The sequence below is a fragment of the Corvus brachyrhynchos genome, unplaced genomic scaffold (genome assembly GCF_000691975.1).
Source record: "Corvus brachyrhynchos isolate BGI_N302 unplaced genomic scaffold, ASM69197v1 scaffold3, whole genome shotgun sequence".
Lineage (NCBI taxonomy): Eukaryota > Metazoa > Chordata > Aves > Passeriformes > Corvidae > Corvus > Corvus brachyrhynchos.
In genome coordinates, this window is record NW_008237619.1 from 3687456 (window position 1) to 3710875 (window position 23420).

General features: G+C 40.9%; 1 protein-coding gene across 19 annotated transcripts in view; it reads right to left on the bottom strand.

Annotated features, from left to right (window-relative positions):
* Positions 1-23420, bottom strand: part of BBX (BBX, HMG-box containing) — a 138196-nt gene that overhangs the window by 16477 nt on the left and 98299 nt on the right. For 7 of the 19 annotated variants that reach the window (XM_017731828.1, XM_017731829.1, XM_017731824.1 and 4 more), the window contains 6 exons: positions 18962-19042; positions 15569-15649; positions 12518-13433; positions 11500-11629; positions 8171-8319; positions 989-1075 (listed from right to left, as the gene is read on the bottom strand). In XM_017731828.1, the coding sequence (XP_017587317.1) occupies positions 989-1075; positions 8171-8319; positions 11500-11629; positions 12518-13433; positions 15569-15649; positions 18962-19042 (1444 nt within the window). The remainder of the gene's footprint in view (positions 1-988; positions 1076-8170; positions 8320-11499; positions 11630-12517; positions 13434-15568; positions 15650-18961; positions 19043-23420) is intronic. The other 12 variants (XM_008631709.2, XM_008631705.2, XM_017731836.1 and 9 more) reach the window with 5 other exon arrangements.

Here is a 23420-nt window from a genome sequence, read left to right on the forward strand (position 1 = left end):
GATATTAACCATAAAAGTAGCTGGGGAAACTGGAGATGGGAAGAGCAATTTTATTATCTTAGAGATGAACACGGATGGGGGAAAAACCAGACAAAATTAATAGAGTTAAGTAAGGAAAACCAGAGAGGCTCTTCTACACAACAGGAATGTAGAAGAGAACACCATTGTGGAACAGCTAAGGAACAGCCTGGACATGACTTGAATAGTGTGGGCAACATGATGACAAAAGGGCCCAGGGAAGCAGGCTAAGGTATAATCCTGTACATACTGTACACTTGAAAATGCCCCTCAGAGTTGTGAGCATGTAGCATGCAGGATTACAATACTGTAACAAGAAAAAGACTTTGGAGAGCTAACAGCGGATAGCGGGCAGAGAAGCTCCAGAACATAACTTGAAAAACTGCAGAAGGTATTTTCAATATGAAGCAAACAGAAAGTTGGTTAAGATTTCTACAGAGGCAGGGTTGGAGGTTGGTATTTCTGAGATCTGGTGCAGAAACAAGCACTTACATCCCGACCAGGCTCTTACACCTTGACCAGCTGCAGTCTGCAAAGTTCCAGATGGCAAGAAATCACAGGGAACAGGAGATAGGGACATGCATAAATGCTCTGGCAAAATAATATGGTCACTGTTACAGAAAGATGCAGATAAGGACAACCAAAGGACAACATAGCTATGACCTGTGGAAGATAAAGTTTTCAGGGCCAACTGCAGAACTGCCTTTGCTTTGTCAGCTCTGCTGCATGGCACCTGGAGCAGGGAAACTAATTAAAGGGAGATGCCAAGTAAAAAGAAAACAGCATCATACTGGAGTAAGGTAGTATCAACTGGAGCCAGGAGGCAATGGAATCACAGCAGACAGGGAAAATAAGGAGCCAAAGCGATCAAAGACTAGAGAGCTGAGCTGTCTCTGTCTAGAAGCATTTCCCCAAGACTGAACTGAGAAAGGAGGCAGCCGAAAACCTTAATTAAGCAATGCACCAGTACCTGTGTCCGGAACATTAAGCTTCTTTCTGTGCTTAAATTTGCTGACAATTTTGTGGAACAAGTTCTTTTTCTGAGACTGGAATGAACCTACAGACAACATTAATAATACATACTTTCAATTAGAACCTTGAAAAAGAGTGCAACAGTCACAGTATGTACTGTACAACTTCCCCTTCCTATAATACAAGTTGCCATTTCACAGGGAAGCACAAAACCTGACCTTCTGCCAGAGGGGACTCTGGAGGCTTTCAGCAAGCTGTACTTCAACCCACCACCTCCCAGTGTTTAAGTGCATACAATGCATTTTAGGGAACAAAGCCTTTGCGAAAGCTTAGCCATACAACAGAACATGGGGGTTTCTTGCTTGTTTAAAGATATACTCTCTTTTGCACGTATATTGGGCCTGGCAGGGAGTAAACTTTACTCATAGCAGCCTGGATAGTGCTGTGTTTTAGATCAGTGACCAAAACAGTGCTGGTAACACACCAATGGTTTAGTTACTGCTGAGCACTGTTTACACAGCATCAAGATCTCTCTTTCTCACTCTGGCACCCCAGCAAGTAGGCTGAGGGTGTTCCAAGAGGTTGGGAGGGGACACAGTTGGGACAGCTGACGCACACTGGCCAGGAGGTTTTCACACCATACTCAGCACAAAACTGGGGAAATCTTTTTTTAAGTTGTCCATTGCTCGGGTACTGGCTGGGCATCAGTTTGTTAGTGATGAGTGCTGCCTTTTGCATTACTTGTTCCCTCCCTCCAACTTAGGAAACCGTCTTCATTTTGACCCAGGAAGTATTTTTCCTTGCTTTTGCCCTTCTTCTCTCCCACATCCCACTGTGGGAGCGAGCAACAGGGTGGGAACTTACCTACCTGCCAGGGCCAACCCACCACAAGATGCAAGAGCTATCACTGCCTTTCTGGTGACCAGAGATGAGATATAGTAAGTGGAAAAGTAAAAGCTTCCAGAGAAGGAAGGTGAGGCTATGTCCAGCTCATGGTATCATTCCTACTTTACCAGCAGAGTCTTTACAACGAGCAGTCAGAAGACATCTTGTGTGACACTGGACCACAAAATATGCCACTATCAGAGGTCATCAAGAAGTCAGTCTTTGCCTCATTAGGGGAGCTGTCAGTGATATAACAGCAACACAGGTGTAAGAGATGCATAATCTCCACACTGAAAAGCCATTTTTAGGGATTTTACAGAAACTCCACTTCAAAATCTCATGTCCAAAGACACAGTGGAGAAGCAAGTCTTCAGGCCAATTCAGAACAGACCAGCCCAAACAAAAATGAGATGCTGTGCATCTGACAAGACTTACAAACTAACAAGAGGGTGTCCTTCCCATCTCCATCTCACCTGGAAGATGATTCTACCCACCACAGATACTGGCCTTTTCACTCCTCCTCATCCTTAAAAGGAACCAGACACATACATTGGCTACTGGGACACAACTGCAACCATACAGAAACGTGCAATCAGGGTATGTCTACATTACACATCTGCAATTTGCCGTCTCAGACTCCATATGTGAGGAAAGGAGGAGTAAAGTGTGTAGCACATGGAAGAAGTATTTAGTCTTATGAGGTGAAGGCCATTCACAGACACTAGGCTGTCTGATCAATACTGAACACTACTGAGAGAAAGCTAAAATCCAGCCAGAGGCAGGCATAGAAACCCTAACATCTTGGCACATGTTGGCTTTGTGGCTCACTGCTACTTCTTTTTTAATATGGAAAAAAATCAAAACTTTGGAAGAAGATTAATAAACTTCCAAAACTCTGGAAGTCAAACAACAAACCAAATAAAAGTCCAAGCAAGAGATCATCTTAGGCAACACCAGCTTGAATCTGAACAGCTTCCCAAGTATCTGTATAGAAAATACCAGAAAGTACAATAGAAGGGTCCATAGTCACTCAAACTTACTGAAGTGTTGTTACAACAGCTTCCCAAGTATCACAGAGAACTAGTCTAGTGTCAGTGCAATAAAAATGTAATAAAAGGAATGAAAAGGCTCAGAGAGCTCAAGCAAAAGCCTAAATGAAATAACTGAGCTTTTCTTGAGACTAAGCCCAAATATGTCATCCACACTAACAAAAACAAGTCTTCCCACCAGTTCCACAAGAAGACTGAGAGGCACATAACTACATGATTCTTGTGACATTTTTACTATTATTTTTTACTTAGCAGATCAGTGATTTTTGCAGGTGCTTGGAAGAAACAATGTATTACCTATCACCCCGTCTCAATTTCTACAGCTCAATCTGCAGCTTACAAACCATTTCAATCACTGTCCCAGACAATCAGCCAGTGTCAGCAACTCTAAGAAGAATAACTGAGATTAGAAACTCAGGGGAAGATGACAAGCATTGCACAGAGGAGGAAACCTGTGTCTTTCATCTCTTTTTTCCCCATCCAAAGGGGCCTTTGTCATCAGCCTCTTTCTGCGGCATGCCACTTTCCCAGATGGAAAATCCAAGGACATTGACTTTGGTGGGGCCAAAAGAAAAGCTGCCTTTCACTAAGGAAACTTCCTATTTCTTTCCCTTTCAGCTGTTACTCCTGTGAGACAGTGCCCAGTGACACTTAGAATACCCTTTGGCCATAAATGCATTGAAAGAGAACATCAGCTAATACCTCAATAAGTCAACATACTTGGACCTGAGAATGTAACTTCTGACTCCATGAGAAACTTCATCCACACACTCTGCCTTACCAGCGTAGGCACAGTCACTGTGCAGGAGCTGACAGGATGCCTGGCTGGGCTGGACCTGTTTCATGGGGACAACAGGCAAGTATTCCAAGACTTTGAACAAATGCCACTTGTGAACATTCAATCCAGAGACAATCCATGACTGAAATAACTAACCTAAAAGTCTTGTTAGGCAATGGATCCGGGATGTGATTTCCTATAGAAAGCTGAAAAAACCTTTTACTGTTAGTTTACTTGTTATTGTTACACAGCCATCTGCTCATCTTGCACTGTTGGAAATATTCTACATGGCTCTGCCTCTCCCTGGCACTTCAGCAATTGCCACAGGATTTAATCCCTGGCTTGTCCATTGTGCTCACTGAGCACAGCAGGGACTCCTCCTGGGAATACTTGCTATGGCCAGTGGCAGCTGCTCGGGGAAGCAGCAGGCAAGAAAATGAACCATATCTGCATTTCCTCCAAATTTCTGGGGATAGGCCTCCTTTGCTCCCAAAAGGTCCCTGTTTTAACGGATCTGATCAAAGAGAGGACGTTTCAACAAGATCCTAACAAAATCAGGACAAAGAGCCTCTGCATTTCTGCATCTCCCAGAGGAAGGTGCTGTATTTTTAGGTCATGATCCTTGGAAAATTACAGCACGCAATCTCCAAGCATCTTAATGCTTTGAACCGAGCCAAAAAGAGCCCCAGATCTAAGACCAAGAGGAATGCCACAAAGCAGCATGCGTTTTAAGCTGATGCTTTATTTCTAGTCCTAGAGGCCACAGACAAAAAAAGCCCTGTAGACAATCTCTTCCCCAAATAAAACTACATTGTGCATTCCCCTCTTTGCCTTCCCAAAACGAAAGCTTTAGTGCAGTGCTTGGTGTATAAGTGAGCATTTCTTCACAGTACAAGGCAGAAATAATGACTCTGCCTGTTGCTCACTTTTGCATACAAGCAGATTAGTGACTCACTGCAGACAGCTGACTTCTGCGTGGTGGGATATTTTGGCACATATGCCATTGGAAAGACAAAAAAAAAGAAACAGTCACAGCTCCAGTAAATGTTGGAGCAGGCCATCTGCACAGATTCAGTATAGCTGTATTCTTCAGCCATTTTGTGACATTATTATTGTATATGCACATTCCCAGTTCAAAATGCTTGATGTGAATTTTGTCAAAGCTTTATGGCTCGATTTAGTCCTGCTCCCATTGAAAAAAGACCCCCATTAATTTCAGTGTGAGCAGAATTTAGACAATTTGGAAACTCTGGGGAAAAAAAAATGCCTCTCATTTAAGAAAAGGTTCAAATTTTTCTTCATACATGCGGATCTGTAACAGCTTTTGTGTTACAGGGTTCTTCAGGTGTTTTTATATGAAAGAACTGGCTGAAGTGTGGACTGGAAATGACAAGCACAACAGAAGTAGTCAGTGGCCACTGCCCTACTGATTCTTCGCCTAGGAGTAGGAAAACATCCTGACAAACCTGGGTGTGTTCTTAGGCAGCATATCAAGCTTGTTGCAGGCATAGACTAATGACATTTGACAGAAAATCAATCCCGCACCATTTACTCCAAAAGATAACTTATTAAAGCATACAGCTACAGTTGGGGTGGGGTGCAGAGAAATACCCTAAACACAACAAACAAAAACATTTCTCCATTTTTATTCACCTAACATCCTGAGGAAGGTTCAGTGTGCAACACTCCAACATATTTTCTAAATTTTACATGTTTAGTAGACACTGATCTGTAGACTTCAAAAATCAAGTAGTTATCCATGCTGAGTGAAAATGTGTGGATAGTTTATGATCCTGCACATGCTTATTCAAAAATCAGGGCATCATTTCAAAGAGTGCTTACCTAAACCTAACCCTACTGATTATTATCACTTGGAAACACCCAGAGGCCCCAAACACTTGTAGACACTGCTTGTGCTGCACATCTCTTCTAATTACCTGACAGAGACACACCCAAGGAAAAGCCAAATAGCAGAAGCAACTCCACACAACACAGTATCCCAGAGCAGTGCAAAGTTAAGGTCTCCCACATCCCAACACAGTCACACCCATAAGACTGTATTGATATTGACCCTTCATGGCTCATGCTCATCACATTGCATAAGATGCTACTGTTGTTTAATTCTGAAGGTGTAAAAAACCAGGACAATTCAAAAAACCCAAAACCATTCCAAACCAAGCTCTATTATTTTGCATGATATGCCAGTTTCATTTCTTGCAATACCTGCAGTAGCCGAGCACACAGGCCTGCTCATGCTATGCTTTTGGAGGCCAGGGTTCTCTAGGAGTCTTTATACTCCTCACACTTCACAGGCCAAGAGCATGATGAGGCTCAATACCCTGTCAGTGCATCACAAATTAAATTGAGGATTCAGCTTAATAAATGTTTGGCTCAGCTGGAACAGACCTTACTAAGCTAGTAAGCCCGCTTGTATACACTTTAGGTCAGATCATTTCAAATCCACAACTCACATCCTAATTTGACACATCCTAAGAAAATAAAACACATTTAAAATTGACCTGCTGCCATGAAATATTTACTTTTTAGCAATCTTTTTTTTCCAGAAGAAAAATGTTTTGTTGGAAAGTTTTTCAAGTACCTCTCGAGAGCTGACTGAACCTTGCTCTTCAGGGGGTTGGAATGACTGACACAAGCGGTCAGCTTGCCCAGCTAAAGTGTGTGAATTCAACATTTGCTGGAATTAGGAGCAGGTATCACTAGCTCTGTTTGGATTTAGTTTGGGGCTGTGGTTAGATGTTCACTACAGAAAGAGGAGAGAGTTACTATCAGATATTCCTGCCCTGGGGCTGCTTGTTGCAACCCCACAGCTCAGTTGGTGGAAAAGTTCATGTGACTGTTTACCATCTGCTCAGTGCAAAGTCAGCTGGCTTAAATTAAAGAGCCCTTATTGTCTGCCAGAGGCAAATGCTCCACGACTGTCCCCACAGGGCTGTACCAAAACTACTCATATCAGGCTTGTAACCTGCCTGCAGTTATGTTTTTGACCTTCCCTTGAGACAAGGCCGAATATATTCCAAAGCTCTATAAGTGATGCTATCAAAGATAAAAAATTAAACTCTCCTGTATGAGCCCACCCAAAAGCAGAATGCAGTTCTGGGCTACCTGGCTTGAGGCAGAATTCTAGTCCACCATTCCCAAACAACACAGGGCCTGAAGAACTTTAAAACATACAAACACTTGAACAGGTAAATACGAACAGGCAGCGAGAAACCCAATGAGCTGCTACTCCAACTTCAATTGCTAGATCACTGTAGTTGAGGAGATTTTCTTCCGAACAGATGTTGCTTAATTAACCAGTGTGTTATCATACTGTAAAGCAATTCATTCATGCTCATTTAAGAAGTTCTGTCAAATACATACATAAAACAAAATTAAAGGCAGCTGAAATTTAGAAGTAGCTCGGTATGAGCACAAGTCTAATTTTGCAAAGTGGCTGTTCCACATCTAATTACAGAAATCAATACCAAAATTGGCATGCACTAGAAAAGAACAGCTGCTCAATCCTGCACACTCTAATGTGATTATTTGTGAAGCATTCAAAAGGCATAGATCTAATCCAGGGTCACCTGGCTAAAACAGCCGCATTAGATCTTAAAACCTGTCAGTCAGTGGAACTACCACTGTTGCAGAAAAGGAAACCAACTTCACATTGCAAGCTGTGCCTGATGAGGATCCTCTTGAGCATCCTTTCGTCTTCCGGAATTACTGGTAGATCATGCCTTCATTTTGTGATGCTTCTATACTGTACGTATGCATCAGTATTTCTGCCACAGTATAAAAGTTGTTTTACCTTACCACATTGTCACTTCTCTACCACCTCTGTGTTACAGGTTGTCTGTATAAAGAAATAGCCAAGCGTGTCATGAGTTTCTCCCTCCAGGAGCCTCAGCAATGGAGCTGGGTATGGAATTGGTTTTCACATCCTCTAGCTTTCTTTTTATCACATCAGGACATTTTTGCTCAAAACTTATGACAGTTATATTCTTGATAGAAGAAAAATTACAAAAGTTTCCTTCAGACATCTCTGTTATCTTATGTTTTAACTTACAGATCCTAAAATTACAGTGAAATGAGAACTGGCATAAAACTAAGCTTAGAAAAATGTCAAAATGCAACCTTTGATCATCTGCCCTTTTTTCCCCATTTTCTCCTGGGAAAGCTTGTCAAATTCACTTACCTCACAAATATTCATGTTTTTGGAAAACTTTCTTGCTACAGAAATACATTTCGTGTACAAACTCTACCCAGTTCTACTTATCATTAAAATCAGGAATCAGGAGTACAGCCTGAAAACTAATCCAGGTGAGAACCAATTAACTTCAGTGCTAGGAAATTTCTTCTTTGACTTCAGACTTTTCACAGGTAACAGTAAAGTAAGGATGTATAAATTCCTGAGCTTGTCACAGCACTGCTGTTGTTTAAGAATGTACTGCACATGGCAATTTACCTTTGTTGGATTTTGGTAGTTCACATGAGCCGCTTCCAACCTTTCGCTTTTTCCTCGAAACAGCTGAATTTTTCCTGTCAAAGGTAATAGGACTGTATTGAGGGAGGCTGTTGAATTTCTTTGCAAATTCTTCTTCCAATTTTGCTAAGCTAAATGGGAAACAAAACCATTCAAATTAAATGTAACTCTGTCAGGAGAAAAAACGATACTGTTTAAGAGTGTGCCTGTGTACACACACACCCTTCTACACAGTGAGGAAAAACATTTAAGTGCACACACTGTAAACAGCAAACCAGTATATATTAACTTTGGAATGAGAATGTACATTTCTGCTTCTGCACTTGTAACAGTACAAATTGATTACCTTAGTAGCGTATGTTAAAATTAGAAAAAAAATAATGTCATACTGGTGACATTTAGCTCTGTTTGCTGCACAAATTCATACAAGAGATTTGTCTGTTCTGTGGGGGGAATGAATAAAGACAGTAAAACCAGTAAATAAACCAATAAAATAACTTCACATAGAAGTTCTTACACCAGAATGAAAACAGCATTTCAAACCAGAAGAGAATGTCAAACTAATCAGTCTTCTGTGGATATTCTGAAACATGAAGCTTTGGGGTGGAAATTAGTTTTGTATTTGTTCTGGGTGATTAGATTTTCTCCCCTCATATTTTATTTGCTGTGAGATGAAAAATGCAACTAGCTTATGCTTTCATGAAACCCAATGCGCCTCATACTTCAGCTCAACCTGAATGACTGTCAGCAGATTAACTACAACTCAAGAAATCCACAGACAAGGTATGATTGTTCCTAACAGCCAGAAGAAAACAAAGCACTCGAAGATGATGGCACAGCATTTCTGGCTGTAATGTCTACACTGGCTTGCATAAGCACTCTGTTCCTGCAAATTTTTCCAGCCAGGCAGGAGTATAAGTAGGAATTGTGTTTTAGTAAAAGGCAGTGCACACAGTTAGGCAGGTTATAAATAGCACTGTCAGCAGTGGGGGAACAATGACATTTTCTACTTGTTTTTAATTCTCCTTGCTATGAAAAACCTCAGCTTGACAGAAGTTGGCGTGACTGTTGGAAGGATGACCCTTATACACTTGGAAATATCACAAGAAACATGGTGCTTCTCTCTGCTTTCTGAAGCAGCACTTCAAACAAACTGCATTCTGAAAGCTTTGGTACACAGAATGATACCTCATTTTATCTCTGTAATTATTACTTCTCTCAGTAAGCAGTTTTCTATCTTAAAATACAGCCCTGGCTCTTTGCAGACCAGGTGCATGGTGGGGTTTGTTTGTTTGTTTGTGTACACACGTTTTATTTTGGTGTTAAATCACAAAGGTATCTGACATCAGTAGTGCTTGGTACTGCTACCTTTATCTCTTCCACATGGATGTTCCCTGACAACCACAAAACCATCCAATTTTCTGCTCTGACAGCTGTCATGCAATGCCATCCTCTGACTCAGCTCCTCTCCCACTGCCTGTTCCCACTTGCCTCATCTCCTGCCCCGAGGGCATGTGAGGGGCTGCAGCTCTAACTGGGAAGGCCCCACCTCATTTGACAGTAGATGAGCTGCCATCCTGGCTAGTAATTTATAACTTTTGTGACATGCAGGCACTGGGGAGTGCTGCCATCTCTACATCAGCGATTAATTATTTAAAAAAATAAAACCCATCCACACTGTCATGAATTTTCAGAGGCTCTCAGAAGCCTGGTTAGACACATGTAGCTGAGCTGAGGTGTTCATGCTGCAGAGCCTAGTCCTGCCAGGAGATACATGCAGGTAGAGCACTGCTTGGCAAAGGAGTTGGCTGTACATGGGGAAAGCAGATCTGACCTCGACCATCAGGGAAAGGCAGGCAGCTACTGATGGGGAAGGTAAGGGGACACAGGGAAAATGACATAATTCTGAAGGGGAGTCCTCACCCCTTCACCAACACATACAAAATGAGGCTGAAATGTGATGCTGAAGGGAGCAGAGGGAGTTAAGCAGAGCAGGTAGAGGTAAAACCGGCTCTCCAAGTAGCCAGAAGATGAGGTAATACAATGAGCAGGGATACTGGATACCTTCTCCAGCACTTGTGCTTCACACATTCTTAATTCTGCCTTTACAGAGTTCACTTAATAATATTCATTAATGATGCAACTGAATAAAGATGAGAGATTGGAAAATACGCATTTCCTCATCCAGCCAGCTAATAAGGGTAGAACAGTGCTGAATGAATGATTTAGACAATTTTCCTAGCTACTTTGAATAAATAATTTACAACTACTTTTTTTTCTATGCTGCAAGATGTGATCAGCTTTCCCACCATTATGTGTGAAAAGTTGTAGTCTTCAAACTTAAACTCAAAAATATTTCCAAAATTTATACAAAGCTCTAAAAATACAAAGTGTTCCATTTTTTCTTGACTGATTTTTCTTGACTATCCCGTAAACAAGACTTGGGGATTCCCACCGATTTAGTATCTTTGCTGAAAATGAGCTGCAACTAGATGTCACATAGACTAGGTTATAAAAAGGGTTACTGCAAACCTGCAAAACCAAACACACTGTAATTTTAAGCAAGAAATATGGAGAAACTCCCCCTTTTAAATTCATTTTCCCATCTACAAGAATTTGCAAATATGAATGGCTACCCAGATTTAACTACTGCACTTGCAGCTAAATAAATCTGTAATACTCTGACAAAAATCATTACTTGTATACTAGAAAAGTAATTCTGTACAGCCTTGCTAAATTTTGATGCATCTATACTCATTAATTGTTTTTAAGATAGATTGAATTTCTTCATGGTGGACATAAACAGTTTGAATATCTTTTCTCTACAATGGAAAAATGACGTATTTATCATAATTATTTGCCAATATAAGAACATTGTTTACTATTCCTCTGTAAGCAGTCTCTCCAAGTGGGCAAAGAGATCTGTTCTTTCTAGTCTAATTTGGTTTATGATGACTGAACACCTACACAGAACTTTAAATACTGCTTGCAAAGTACTCTGAAAATGTAAGTAACCCTCTTCACCACTTTTTGAGCAGGTAAATACTATGTGGTTTGTTCAGAATTGAGCATATAACATCATTCAAAATCATTTACAGTGGTGTAAACCAGGAAAGATCTCAAAGGAATTACTTTGCTATATAAAAGACAGGTATTTAGAGCATGACTCAGTCCAACAGGGTTTTTAATTTTAGGAATTGTGATTATTTGGGTGGTAGATGCAGTTCACTTAGCCACAGTGAGGAGGACTCACTCTTAAAATATTAGGCTGACCTAACTAAAACATCAAACAGAGTTAAGCCACAACTTACCCAAAAACAAACTCTTCCTTTGGCTTAGTCTTTTTCAGTTTTTTGTTCCCACTTGTGGAAAAGGCCCAGATTTCTTCATTCCAGCATCCTTCATGATCTGAGGAATTGCCTTTTCCTGAGCTTCTTTTTCCTGTGATGAGGGCAGAAAATTGTTTCTCATCTTTAGAAAAACATCCCAAGACAAAGTTGACTCAGAAGAAACTTGTGTACCCAGTCAGTACTGCAACTTATGAAGTCTGACCTTCTTGAAGGCAGTTAAAAAACATTTTTCATTTTAAGCTGGGCAATGATGATATTAACAACTATTCTGCATCCCCTGTCCTGTCTTTTCCTGGACTACCTCGAAAGTCAGGATGTCTTCAGGTATAACGAAGGAGAAAGAGATGAAGAGATATACAGTAATAAGCTTCCCTAGATTACAAACATCTTTTATCTTTTCTGACTGTTCTAATTACGCATATAAATCTACCAGTTGGAAAAATACATTTCCAGACATCTCACTGAAAGCTTCCAGAAATTATCTCAAATTTGTCCTTTCACAAGATAAAGGGTTCTCACTTACCGCCTACAGCAAAACTAACAACCAAAGCACAACCAGAGCACATTTGCTTCTTGCAGGATTGAGAACTATGCTCACAACCACAATAGCTGTTTATATAGAAACAAGGTAATTGTTTGGGGTTACATACATCACAAGTCCTGCACACATCTATCAGCAGGCTGACAAATTAAACAACAAAGCCTTCAGTCAAGAAGTTAAAACTCAAATCATGAAAGACAAAAACAGAGCATTTAAGAGCCTGTGAGGTAAGCAGGAACACAGATCACAAGACTTCAAAAGACCTGCCCCGGAACACGGAGTCCACTCCACCTGTCCCTAACATCTTGGGTGGCCAGGCACAACGTTCCCATCACACACTGCTCAAACCCCAGCTTAAACATGGACTTTTGCTTTTCCTCCCACCCCAGGAAGGCTTTCACAGTTCCTGCTGTAAACAAAACACTCAAAGCCACCCACCTCTGTCCACGTTAGCGCGCAGAGATGTGAGCATGCCCTCTGACACCAGAGTTTTATAAAGAGCACCTTTGCAAGATCTCTCTGATTTCCTGGAGCCACAGGTTTCTATCTTTTTTACACAGTCACTGTCCTCAGTTTTGACCTGTTCTGGTAAACTTTGGGGTACCACCTCCTCTGTTGGGGTCAGTGGTTCCACTTTAACGTTAACAGAAGTCTCACATGGAACTTCCTTCCTGGCTCCAATACTAAGGAAATCGGGAGGCTTTGATTCTTTGGTGGTCTCCATCAGTTTCTCCTTTGATGTCTTCTTCTCTTTCGATTTCACTTTTTTCTTTGGTGATTTTGTATCCAACACGCTTCCCTTCACATTTGAGACAGGGCGGTTTTTTTTGCGGGGAGTATCCGCGAGTCTCTCAGCACCCCAGTCCCCCTTGGCCACAGCTTCAATTGTGTACATTACACTTTCAATGTCCGACTCAGAGGACTGCCTCTTTTTACAAGATTTCTTGGGGGTGGATTTTTCATTTGTGTGCCGGTCCAACTTATTTTTTTTCTTTTTCTTCTTTATCTTTTCCGGCTTTAGCCCAAGGATAGTCATGTCACCCATGAAAAGCTCTGGAGAACGGCACATGTGATCCTTTGTGTTATCCTTTCTCTCAAAAGGACTGTTTTCCATTGCAAGACTAGTAAAATCTCTGCATTTTGCAGTTTCTGATTCCTCAGCTTTTGTTTCATCCAGGTTTTGCATTTTCTCGATCTCTGATTGTTCTACTTTTCCTTTACTGGAGTCCTTCACTGTTGTTTTCTCCAGTTCTACTTCCATCTCCTCTGAAACTTCCCCTCCCTCATCTTCCAGTGTTTCCACTTTTGTTTTCCCAGGTTCTTTCACTTTTACTCCTTCTGAAGCAAGGCACATCTAAAGTAAGTTTAAAAACAGTCCCATGAAACAAACATCAGCTGTCAACAACACTTACTTATACTAACAGGAGCATTAAACAGGGAATCAATCTCTCTGGCATTTTAGTTTAGGAAAGCAAACTGTGCTACAGGACAGTACTGAAAAACAGGCTGAAGCCCTGCTGAAACCAATGCAATGGGATGAGGGCTAAGTGCTAGAATAACACTGGTGGGGTTCGATTCCTCTAATAGAAAAAGACTCCAACTGATCTCAGTGGTGTTTCCTTAAAGTGTCTTTATATAATCTGGAAACCCACTGCTAGACAGATTTTCGGAATATCCTAAATGCAACAGAACAGAGTTATCTCTGACTATTGCCACAGACATGCTACTTGAAATCTCACATCCATTCCCCTTTCAACTTTCAAATGTCCCTAATACAATTCCTTTCTCCATTTTCCAAATGGCCTGGAAGGAGGGAGAGAAAAAACGTTTACTGAATCTCACTAACTGAGATCATTTTCTTTTACTTGAATGTAAGAAATAATTTGGAAGGTAGTACAAAAGCCTTCCAAATTTTTCTTCTCCTGTCACAGACTTATTTTGCAAAGAACTGCAAAGCAGCAGTGGTTGCCATGGTTATCTCCTCCTGGAGATAACACTAATGGAAACCAAAATCCTTATACTATCTGAGGAACATCGATATTCAAAAAAAGAGCTGTCAGAAGGTCCTCAAACTGCCATGTTCCTGCAGCACTGACTTGGGAGATTCTCTGTTTTGGATCACCTGTAAGCCATGCTTACACCTCTACAGAAGGTAGTCCTTCATGGCACCAACCAGCTGCCCTTGGCAAGACATGCTTTGTTCTTACTGTCCCCTCTCAAAGCCCCCAAGCTGAATTCCCAGTGCTGTTTTGTTTTTAGAACAAATGTCAACCAGTCACCTGGAGCAAAACCAGATGGAAGAGGCTTGCTTTGAACCAGACATCAGAAGGTTCCTGCAGCTCAGCCCACAGGCCATGTGGTCAGTATGGATGTACCTCCCGCAGACCACTGGGTTCTCTTTAGGTCCATTTTAGATTTCTCAGCCTGACAAGGCTTTTTTTCCTTGCAAACTAAAAAAGTCTCTCACATACCAATTTATGTAAGAGCGTAACACCAATGATTAGAATGTTTTTGTAGCAGGTTTCCAAAATTCTTGCTGCACAGGGTAGAAACTACTGATGTGGTTCAGGACAAGCTGGACTGAGCACTGTAAAGCACCCGAGCTTGGGCAAGACGCAATATCTATTAGGAAGCAGGTTAGACTAGGTAAAGGAGAACTCCACAACTCTGCTGACGTGGGTTCTTGGTACAAAGGTACTTCTGTGACTTTTTTATTACACTGCAATGTTAAGCACAGCCTGTGATTTTCAAAAGCTAAAGATCAATCTTTAAAATGGAACTCACTGGACTAATATTTTGTCAATTCAACATACGTCCCTCTAGCCAATGGATTATTTTTTTCCTTTTATACACTTCTTCTGCAGTAGCCAATAGTACAGAGCTATAGATGTGGCTACAAAAAAAGTGACTTCTGTCTTGTGAGCACTAAATAAACTTTTAATTAAACAATCTTCGAGATTGGGAAAGCTTAAAAACAAAAGTGTTTAGAAACAAAATAAATGCAAAATTTCAATACAATGCCATTGGTTTTAACTGTTCCAAGAAGGAAGATCTGCTGAGTATCATAGTAGAATTTCTATAGAAGTCACTGACCTGTTAGTAGCTCCTGACCATTAACATGAATTTGTTATGGCAATGCCCAAATTTGAGTAACACAGTAATCCAGTCCTCTCTCTCAACTATTTGTGCCCCTCAGCCAAACTCTAAAACCTCAAAGCCTAAACCAAGAAACTGAATCAAGTTAATTGCAAAGTCCCTTTGCTGCCAGGAACTGGTGGTACTTCTGAGCCACTTAGAAACCTCTAAGTTGATGGTTAGTCTGGGGAAATCTTGACTTGTGGCATCTGAGCCATGATAACTGATGGTTCTATAAGCAGGAGTGTAATTATAACTGTAGCACCGTTCTGCCTTTCAGACTTTGGCATTAACAGCATTAACTTCTCCACCCCACTGCACCGGAGCAATTTGTCACCAGTGTTTTAGTATTACCTCTGCCAGCTGAAATAATGCTGATGTTCCACACTGTTTCGTTAAATCGGAAGGCCCTGAACGGGATGTACTCGAAGAAATCTATGAAGAGAAAAACCAACACAAATAAAGCATTCTTTTATCAGTACCAATTCTTTTATGTTTATGATACAGCTTTTGAATGGATTGTTTCCCCCCACCTTCCCAAAATTCTTTCCTAAGATTATATATTGAAAAAGAAGTGCAGACCTGTACACACTGGTATAAATAAAAGCCTGCTCCAACACTACTCTGGTGGGTAACACCACTGTACACTAAAAGATTCCTGCAGATTTGGGGTTTTTCTTGTCAGGACTCCCTTTGAAGATCAGGATGAACTGAAGCACATGCTCTCTCACACAGAACAGACCCCAGCAGCTAAGCAACAATTTACACCAGCATGTAACCAAGCTGGTGGTGTTTTTGAAGGCTCAGTAGGACATCGGATTCCAAAATTGGATTATTTTATTTAGTTATCATAGGTTAAGGAGGCTATTCCTTTCAGGCTATGGCATTGCCTGTTGATGTCCTAGAGGACTCTTATAAAAGAGATGCTATGAACCCAAAGTTAAGTAGGAGCCCTCAAGTCTTTGGTAATCTTTAGTACTCCTCAGAGTAAAAGGAGGCTGTCATGGAAGCGTGTAGATGATTATCCTCCAGAATCATTTTCCAGTATCAGGCCTTGATACTCTTCAGTACTTTAGAGTATTTTGTATCAGTTTTGAGCTAGGTGCAAAGAAATGCACCTTGCATTTTTCTAAACAAATTTCAAGTATCAGGATTGGCCACTAGTATGAAGAAAATGGTCTATTTTTAATGACATATCCCATCATCTCTGACCAGGCTTGTGGGTTTTTTATACCTCCTTCTTTAGCCTCCATAAGAAAGTCATGTTATAAGGGACTGGGGAACTAAGTAATGTATTTACACCCTTTTGGCTCTCCCTATCCCCACAAACTCAGTTTTCATTGCTCTCAACTGACACAGGCCTACAAAGTTGACCGCAGAATTTGGCCTATCACTGCCGTAAAAGAAATAAACAAAGAACAACACTGTCTCTACATCTCCTGGAAGGTGCAGCTCTTCACAGCATCTCCCAAGCTCTGACCATTAGAGCTCAAGCCTCCACATGCTGCTTACAGCCAAGTGCTGTTAGTGCTGTGGCCTCCTTGCCTCAGTGAGGTGATGCTGCACCCCCGCACTGCCTCCCTTCACTCTCATGCCTCCGCACTAAAGGCTAAAGACAGAGCAAGAGACTCAGCAGAGCTGAACACCAACAGCCTCCCAGGCTTCAGAATGCAGAGTGGCTGCTCCAACCATTTGCAGAAACATAGAAATCCTCAGAATTTTTAGAAAATAATTTAACCCCCCTTCTGCATTTTATTTTGATCACCATCTGTGAAATACTGTGAAATATCAAAAACGAAGGGATAGGGAAGGGGGGGGGGAAAGAAGATAAAATTGGTTAATCCACATAGCAAAGAGATGAAGGAGGAGCAGAGCAGTGTGGTATGATGAAGAAGACAGGCTCCCATGCACCAGACGCTTGCCATGCCAGCAGCATGGAAACAAGTAGTCCAATCCCCTCCCGTGCACAGCATCTGCAGCTTGGGAGTTACAGCAGCATAGCACAGCTCTCTGCCAAATCCATTTGCAAACCTAAGACACCCTCGAGGTGATTATGAACATGGTTTATTTGGGATGCTCCAAACCAGATCCTGAACTGCTATCTGAAAACTTAAGCTGAATCTCCCACATATAATTTATCCAACCGCAATACAAAATTAGAGTTCTCCAAAACTGGGGAAAAAAAGAAGAAAAAAATCAACAAGCACTGATGTGCTACAAGACCTAGAGACATGGAGGATGTGCTTAGCACATCTGCTGTGTTTTTCCCTCTTTGAATCAGAGCCTTTAACATCCATTTTGTGGATTAAATTAGGCTTGCAAGAATCCATCCAAGCAATCACTGAGAAATTACAGAACCTGTCCAAGATACCATGTCATGCTGCCAGACTTAGCTTCACTTTTTCTGCCACCTGCAGTACAAACTGTGCACTCCTGTGGACAAGCATCTGTCCTTCCACTAAATTAGGGCTTCACAAGCTTCACAGTCACATCACAACTTCTAATGCTGACTTCTAAAACTCAGGCTGCACTCGACAACAGCCTTACTCCAGAACAGCACTACTCAGACTGCTTCTGTCCTGTTAGAGGCCATGTTAAAAACTTCTGGTGTCCCTGAGTAAACACTACATACCCTTCTGCTGTCCCAGAGCTGCAACAGCCAAATAACCTTATGGATCACTGATCACAGTTAGGTGTAATCACCCTTGCACAGGCGCTGCTGGCAATAGAGCACAGAGCCACAAACTCTACCACTGCCAGAGACTGCCTGTACAGTAAGGCAGATTTTCTTCCACTCATGTAAGTTCCTATAAAGCCACAGTCTTGCAAGAGTATCCATAGAACAAGACATGAAATATTTTCATTTCAATGCTTCCAGTCTCTGCCTTTTTCCTGAGAGGGACTGACCTCACCAGCAAGAATATAGGGCTGGCTGCAAATACACAGGATACAGAGAACCATTTTCCTTACTGAAATAGGATGTGAATTTGAAATAAAAATCTAAAACACCACAACAATAACCAAGCAAAAAAAGTGTAGAAGTAATGTGCTAGCATAGTCCCTTATTTATCTGGAATACAGCATGTATCTTCCTCTTTCAATCATCACAAAGAATAGTATTTGCACATCAAACCTCAAAGATTTTTGAGTGAATCATCCATATCGAAGAGGAGACCTCTACAAGGTTGTATTTAAGACTCACAGAAAATTTCTAAGACTTTGGGGAAACGTGACCCAGCATTCTTGATTACTGCTGACAGCTGCCAATTTCAGAATTTAATATACTGCATCAACTTCCAACTCTTCATATAGATTCCTGATGACCTCAAAGTCTACTTTTCCTATTCTCAGTCCCTGATTAAGCAATGCCCCTTCCAATCATTATAATGAAAGCTTTATTTTTCAAATCCTGGTGTCCAGCTCCTCATTAAGAAGAATACTGTTATCTCCTGTCTTTGCTATTGTCCTGAGCACTGTTTTTATTATAGTTATAAAGCTAATTTTCCTAAAAAGAAGTGTAACTTTCTGTGCTGTCTTTAAGAAAATATACACATTCACAAGTGTTTAAAAGACTAGGTCCCTGGGACCACAGCCACTGCCTACTTTTCTTGATATTACATTATTTACTAATCTGTGTTTCTGGAAATACCAAATTTGATACTAGAGCAAACCTTAAACAATTCATACTGTTTTGGTGAGAAAGTTATACACATCTTCCCCTTGTGACACTACTGAGTATAACTTTACCTCTGCCAACTGGAAGAGTGCCGACTTCCCACAGTGCTTTACTGGCTCAGGACTTGGCAACTGGGAAGTATTTGATGAGATCTAGGTTACAAATGAACAGAGGAGAAAATATTTCAGTGGCACACAGGAAAGACAGAAAGGAAGGGAGAAAAAGAATGGAAAATAAGGGATTAGTTAAATCAGTTACTTTTAGTTCTTTCTGGCAAAAGGCCCTTCTTCAGATAGGCAACCCCACCCAAGAAACACTTAACAGATACGTAGAAAACAGGAGAGTACAAGCAAATACAACATTCCTTCCTTAAATTATGCTCATGGATACTCTATGATTGTACTGTCCACAGCTAATATTTTATCATGCCGTGTGTTTTATGTCTGTTTTGTATGACCAAGTGAACAAATCATACCTTTGCTTAAAAATACGCACTATTAGTTGTTAAGGTTAAATAAAATTAAGAAAAGCCTGGGCAATATTTCTCATTAATTAGATACAGAAGAGGACCATCTGTCCTCACAGGCAGTTCTTGTTTCACTTTCTTTAGTCATAAAAAAGGAAATATGTTTGGAGATCAAATCTAGCCTCCCAAAGAGCTGCTGGTGTGCCAGCACCTGTGATGAGTAACTACCATTACCACTTTAGGGAATTGCCTTTACAGCCAAATTTTTTCAGACCTGCTTCCCAGTGCAGCACTATGAATTCAGAAATGCAAGGATTATTATTTCTGATATATGATTTTTTTTTTGGCATGGCATTACATGGTAGTATTCGACCTGGTAGCCTTGAAAAGTCTTGGGGCAAAATCACCAGTGTTCCTGTGGTATCTCCCTCACCACAAAAAAAAAACCACTAAGGACCATGACTGGGCAGGTAGTGACAGGACAAGGGCAATGGTTTAAGCTGAAAGCGGGCAGTTTTACAGCAGATATTAAGAAAAACTCGTAACTCAAAGGGTGGTGAGGCACTGGAACAGGTGGCCCAGAGATGCCCCAACCCTGGAAGTGTTCAGGGACAGGCTGGATGGGGCTTTGAGAAAACTCATCGAGTGGAAGGCGTCCCTGCCCATGGCAGAGGGGTAGGAACGAGATGAGCTTTAAGGTCCCTTCCAAATCAAACCATTCTATGGTTCTATGATCTTTCAGATGCAAAAATCATCACGTTTGCCCTTCTCCTTGTATTTAATGCTTTCTTTTGAACTAGGTTATCTGAAGAATTTACCTTTCAATTACCTGTCAAACAATTTATTACACTCCCCACCACATCCTCCTCCACCAAAATCCAGGACATCCATTTCACTTAAAGCTATTTAAAATACTCAAACGTGCACTAATAATAATTTTTAATATTAAACTAAAGTATTTCAACATCCTAGTTTTGCTTTGAGACAGTTCAGTGAACCTGCTCAGGACCCCACTTGACTAAGTGATCTTGTACACTGCACTTTGCAGGAAGATGGTCTCAACATTTTTATATTTCTATCATAACAAATGTTCATCTCAATTATTTTTTTTCAGCACATTATGAATGGCAGAAAAAGGATAGAACAACACCCCCACAACCTGAATTATAACTTGAGAACATACAGGCGTATCTTGCCTCCTGATGCACAAAGTGAGGAAAGAGTAAAGGAGTTCTGACATGACAATAGGTGCTCCTAATAAAATGTGAGATCTTTGTAGTACTAGTAGAAAGAGAGAAAGCTAACATTTCACATCAGAAAAAAAATATTTTAAGAGTTAAGAAAACAAACAGCAAGCGACACAAATGTGTAACTCATTCTGATGAAGTTGCTGGCCAAGTATCAGAAGGAAAGAATGGCTGATCAATCAGCTCCCAGTGAGATTACAGATCCCATTCCCTGTTTTAAGAACATCTTCTAGCCTTAATTAGAATAATCAGAACCTTCAGTACTACAGCCACAAACAGCCCCTTACTTATGCAGAGGTTTAACTGGAGGATCATTAGGATCTTTTATTAAAATACAGGTGGGATTTTAGCTACCTTATTACATTTCAGTTTGCAAAAGAAGCATGGTACTAACTTTTTCATCTTCCTCCTAGAACAGGCATTTCATTTCAACACAAACATTTAATAATTTCAGTATGTGGGTAAACAGCAAGTACCTTTGCCTTTACCTGGGAAGATTACAGCTTTACAAATGGGAAAGCTAGAAGACGAAACACTCACTAGTTCTTACACTCCCAATTTCAAGGCATTTTGACCAAAAGTTTTGGATTCAAACTTCCTGTTCTGCACAGAAATAAACAGAGAGCAAACCTTCTCAAAGTGAGTAGGTGAGAATGCAGCAGGGACAAAATCATCCTCAGGCATGCTTTTTTTTTTTTCCTTAAATGATAACAGCATGCTGGACTAGCAAAAAAATTCCCCCTTGTTGCCTACTACACGTGACTGTTTTTGGGGTTTTTGTTAATTAAATCACCAAGAGAAAAAAATTTAGAAAAGCTGCTGAAAGCAGAGTTTGGTGGTTTTGGATTTGTTTTATTTTTAAGATGGTTGAACTAGCAATTCTTTTGCTTCCATACCCCAGAAGCCTTTTCTTTAATAATGAGTAAGAGTTTAGGTAAGTAAATCCAAGAGGCACTCTTCTTTCCTCTCAAGGAAGCAATCACCATCATCTGTTCAAGTTTGCCAAACACACATGCAGTAAGACCAAGAGACAAAGGGGTCCCATCTGCTCTGCTTCCCTCTCATGGCAAGGAAGGGGACAGCAACCAGCCCCTGTGAGCAGACAGCCTGCAAACAGCCACCGCCCTAAGGAACATGGCCCACTGCTCAGAAATCACAGCCTACAGAATGCCTTTCCATAAAGGTTCAAATGAGAAAGACAAAAGTACGGCCAAGTACTTGCAAGGTCAGAGCAGCCAAAAGTGTAACTTGACAACAACCCAAATTTCAAAAAACTCTTACGAGGACATCACATCATCTTTGAAGACCTCCAAGGCACTTGCCTGCGCACCCACAGGACCAAAGGAGGTCTTGCTCCCAGGATTTTCATCATCTGTTGTGGCAAGTCACTGGGCAGGCCTCATTAGCCATATCCTGAGCAGCTTTAATTGACAACTAGAGCACTTGGGATATACAACCCAATGAAAGACTAACTGAGGCTGTAAGGACAAAAAAATCCCATGCTACGCTACACATAACTAGCTGCTTCTGAGTGACAGGGCACTTGTACTCCTGGGGTAAAGGTGTCTGTTTTAAATGACAAACCTACTCAATGGGATCGCTGTCTTCACAAAGAGGCACTCTTACTCACCCTGCTGCAAAGGCGGTGAAGAGAAAGGCAACATATGAGGAACACCCAGCCAGAACCAAAACTGAGCTGGGATGGCTGCCAGAAGTCTCCAGGCACATAAGACCAGAGCACACTTCACATTTCTTCACAGGTCTACTTGGCTACTGGTAAAATAACTACTTTCTCTCCCTCTCTTTTTTCTTTTGTAGCACTGTACATTGCTGACAGCAGCCCACTGCAAATTGCTTGCCATAATTTAGCTCTCTAAATGCAGTAACGTGTTCATATAGACAGGACGCAGCAAGTGGCACAGTAAAGGAATAGGACATTTGCCAAATTTGACAAAGACAGCCTGTGCAAATGAAAGCCCTTATAGCTGAAAGAGCACAAGCAGCTTTAATAGCAGAGGAGAAAGCTTAAAGAGGTTCTGTAACGTGCTCAATACTTTCCCCTGTACAACCTAAATTAAATCATCAGGCTGTAAGCTCAGAAAAATGCCATTTCTCTACTGTTATAGACAAATGATGTTCATCACTGTCATTAAGGTTTCACAGGAAGAATAACCATGGCCAGCAAGGTGGGATTTTTAAATTTTGGGATTTTTTCCCTCCTTTCTAGATTTGTCCCCTATTTCCAGCCCCAGAACAAAACCAACCCCTCCAGACTGCACACACATTTAAATATTTTTACAATAAAAGGAGATTAACCCTGACTCTAAAACTGTCCTCAGCAAATCCTAATTAACTTTCTAAGCACCTCTTCTGCCTAACATTTGATGATTCATATGTGCACTCCAATGTGCCAAATGAGCTCACTCAGCATAGTGGAAAGCAACTCAATGCACTGTCACATCCGTATGACATTTTCAGGTTTGTCATTTTGTTTGTTCAACTAGAAGAGGAAGTGATTTTAGGTTCTGTGAAATTCTGAGCATGGCTAAACTGGGTTTTATGTGACAATTTAAGAATGTTGTACTAGGATGCAATACGTGCTCTGTTCAACTCTACAGATATCCAGAATGACTGAGATTTTTTACACTAAGTTAGCAGATTCACTTGCAGTATTATTCCAGTACTTTGCAAAAAAATTAACAAGAAACGTTCCCCAGTTTGTATATTTTAACTTGGTTTAAAAGTTTGGCTCCAGCACCTAGTTTTATCCTGCTCAATTCTACTTATTTTCTCAAAAGAACTTTGCAAATTAACTTC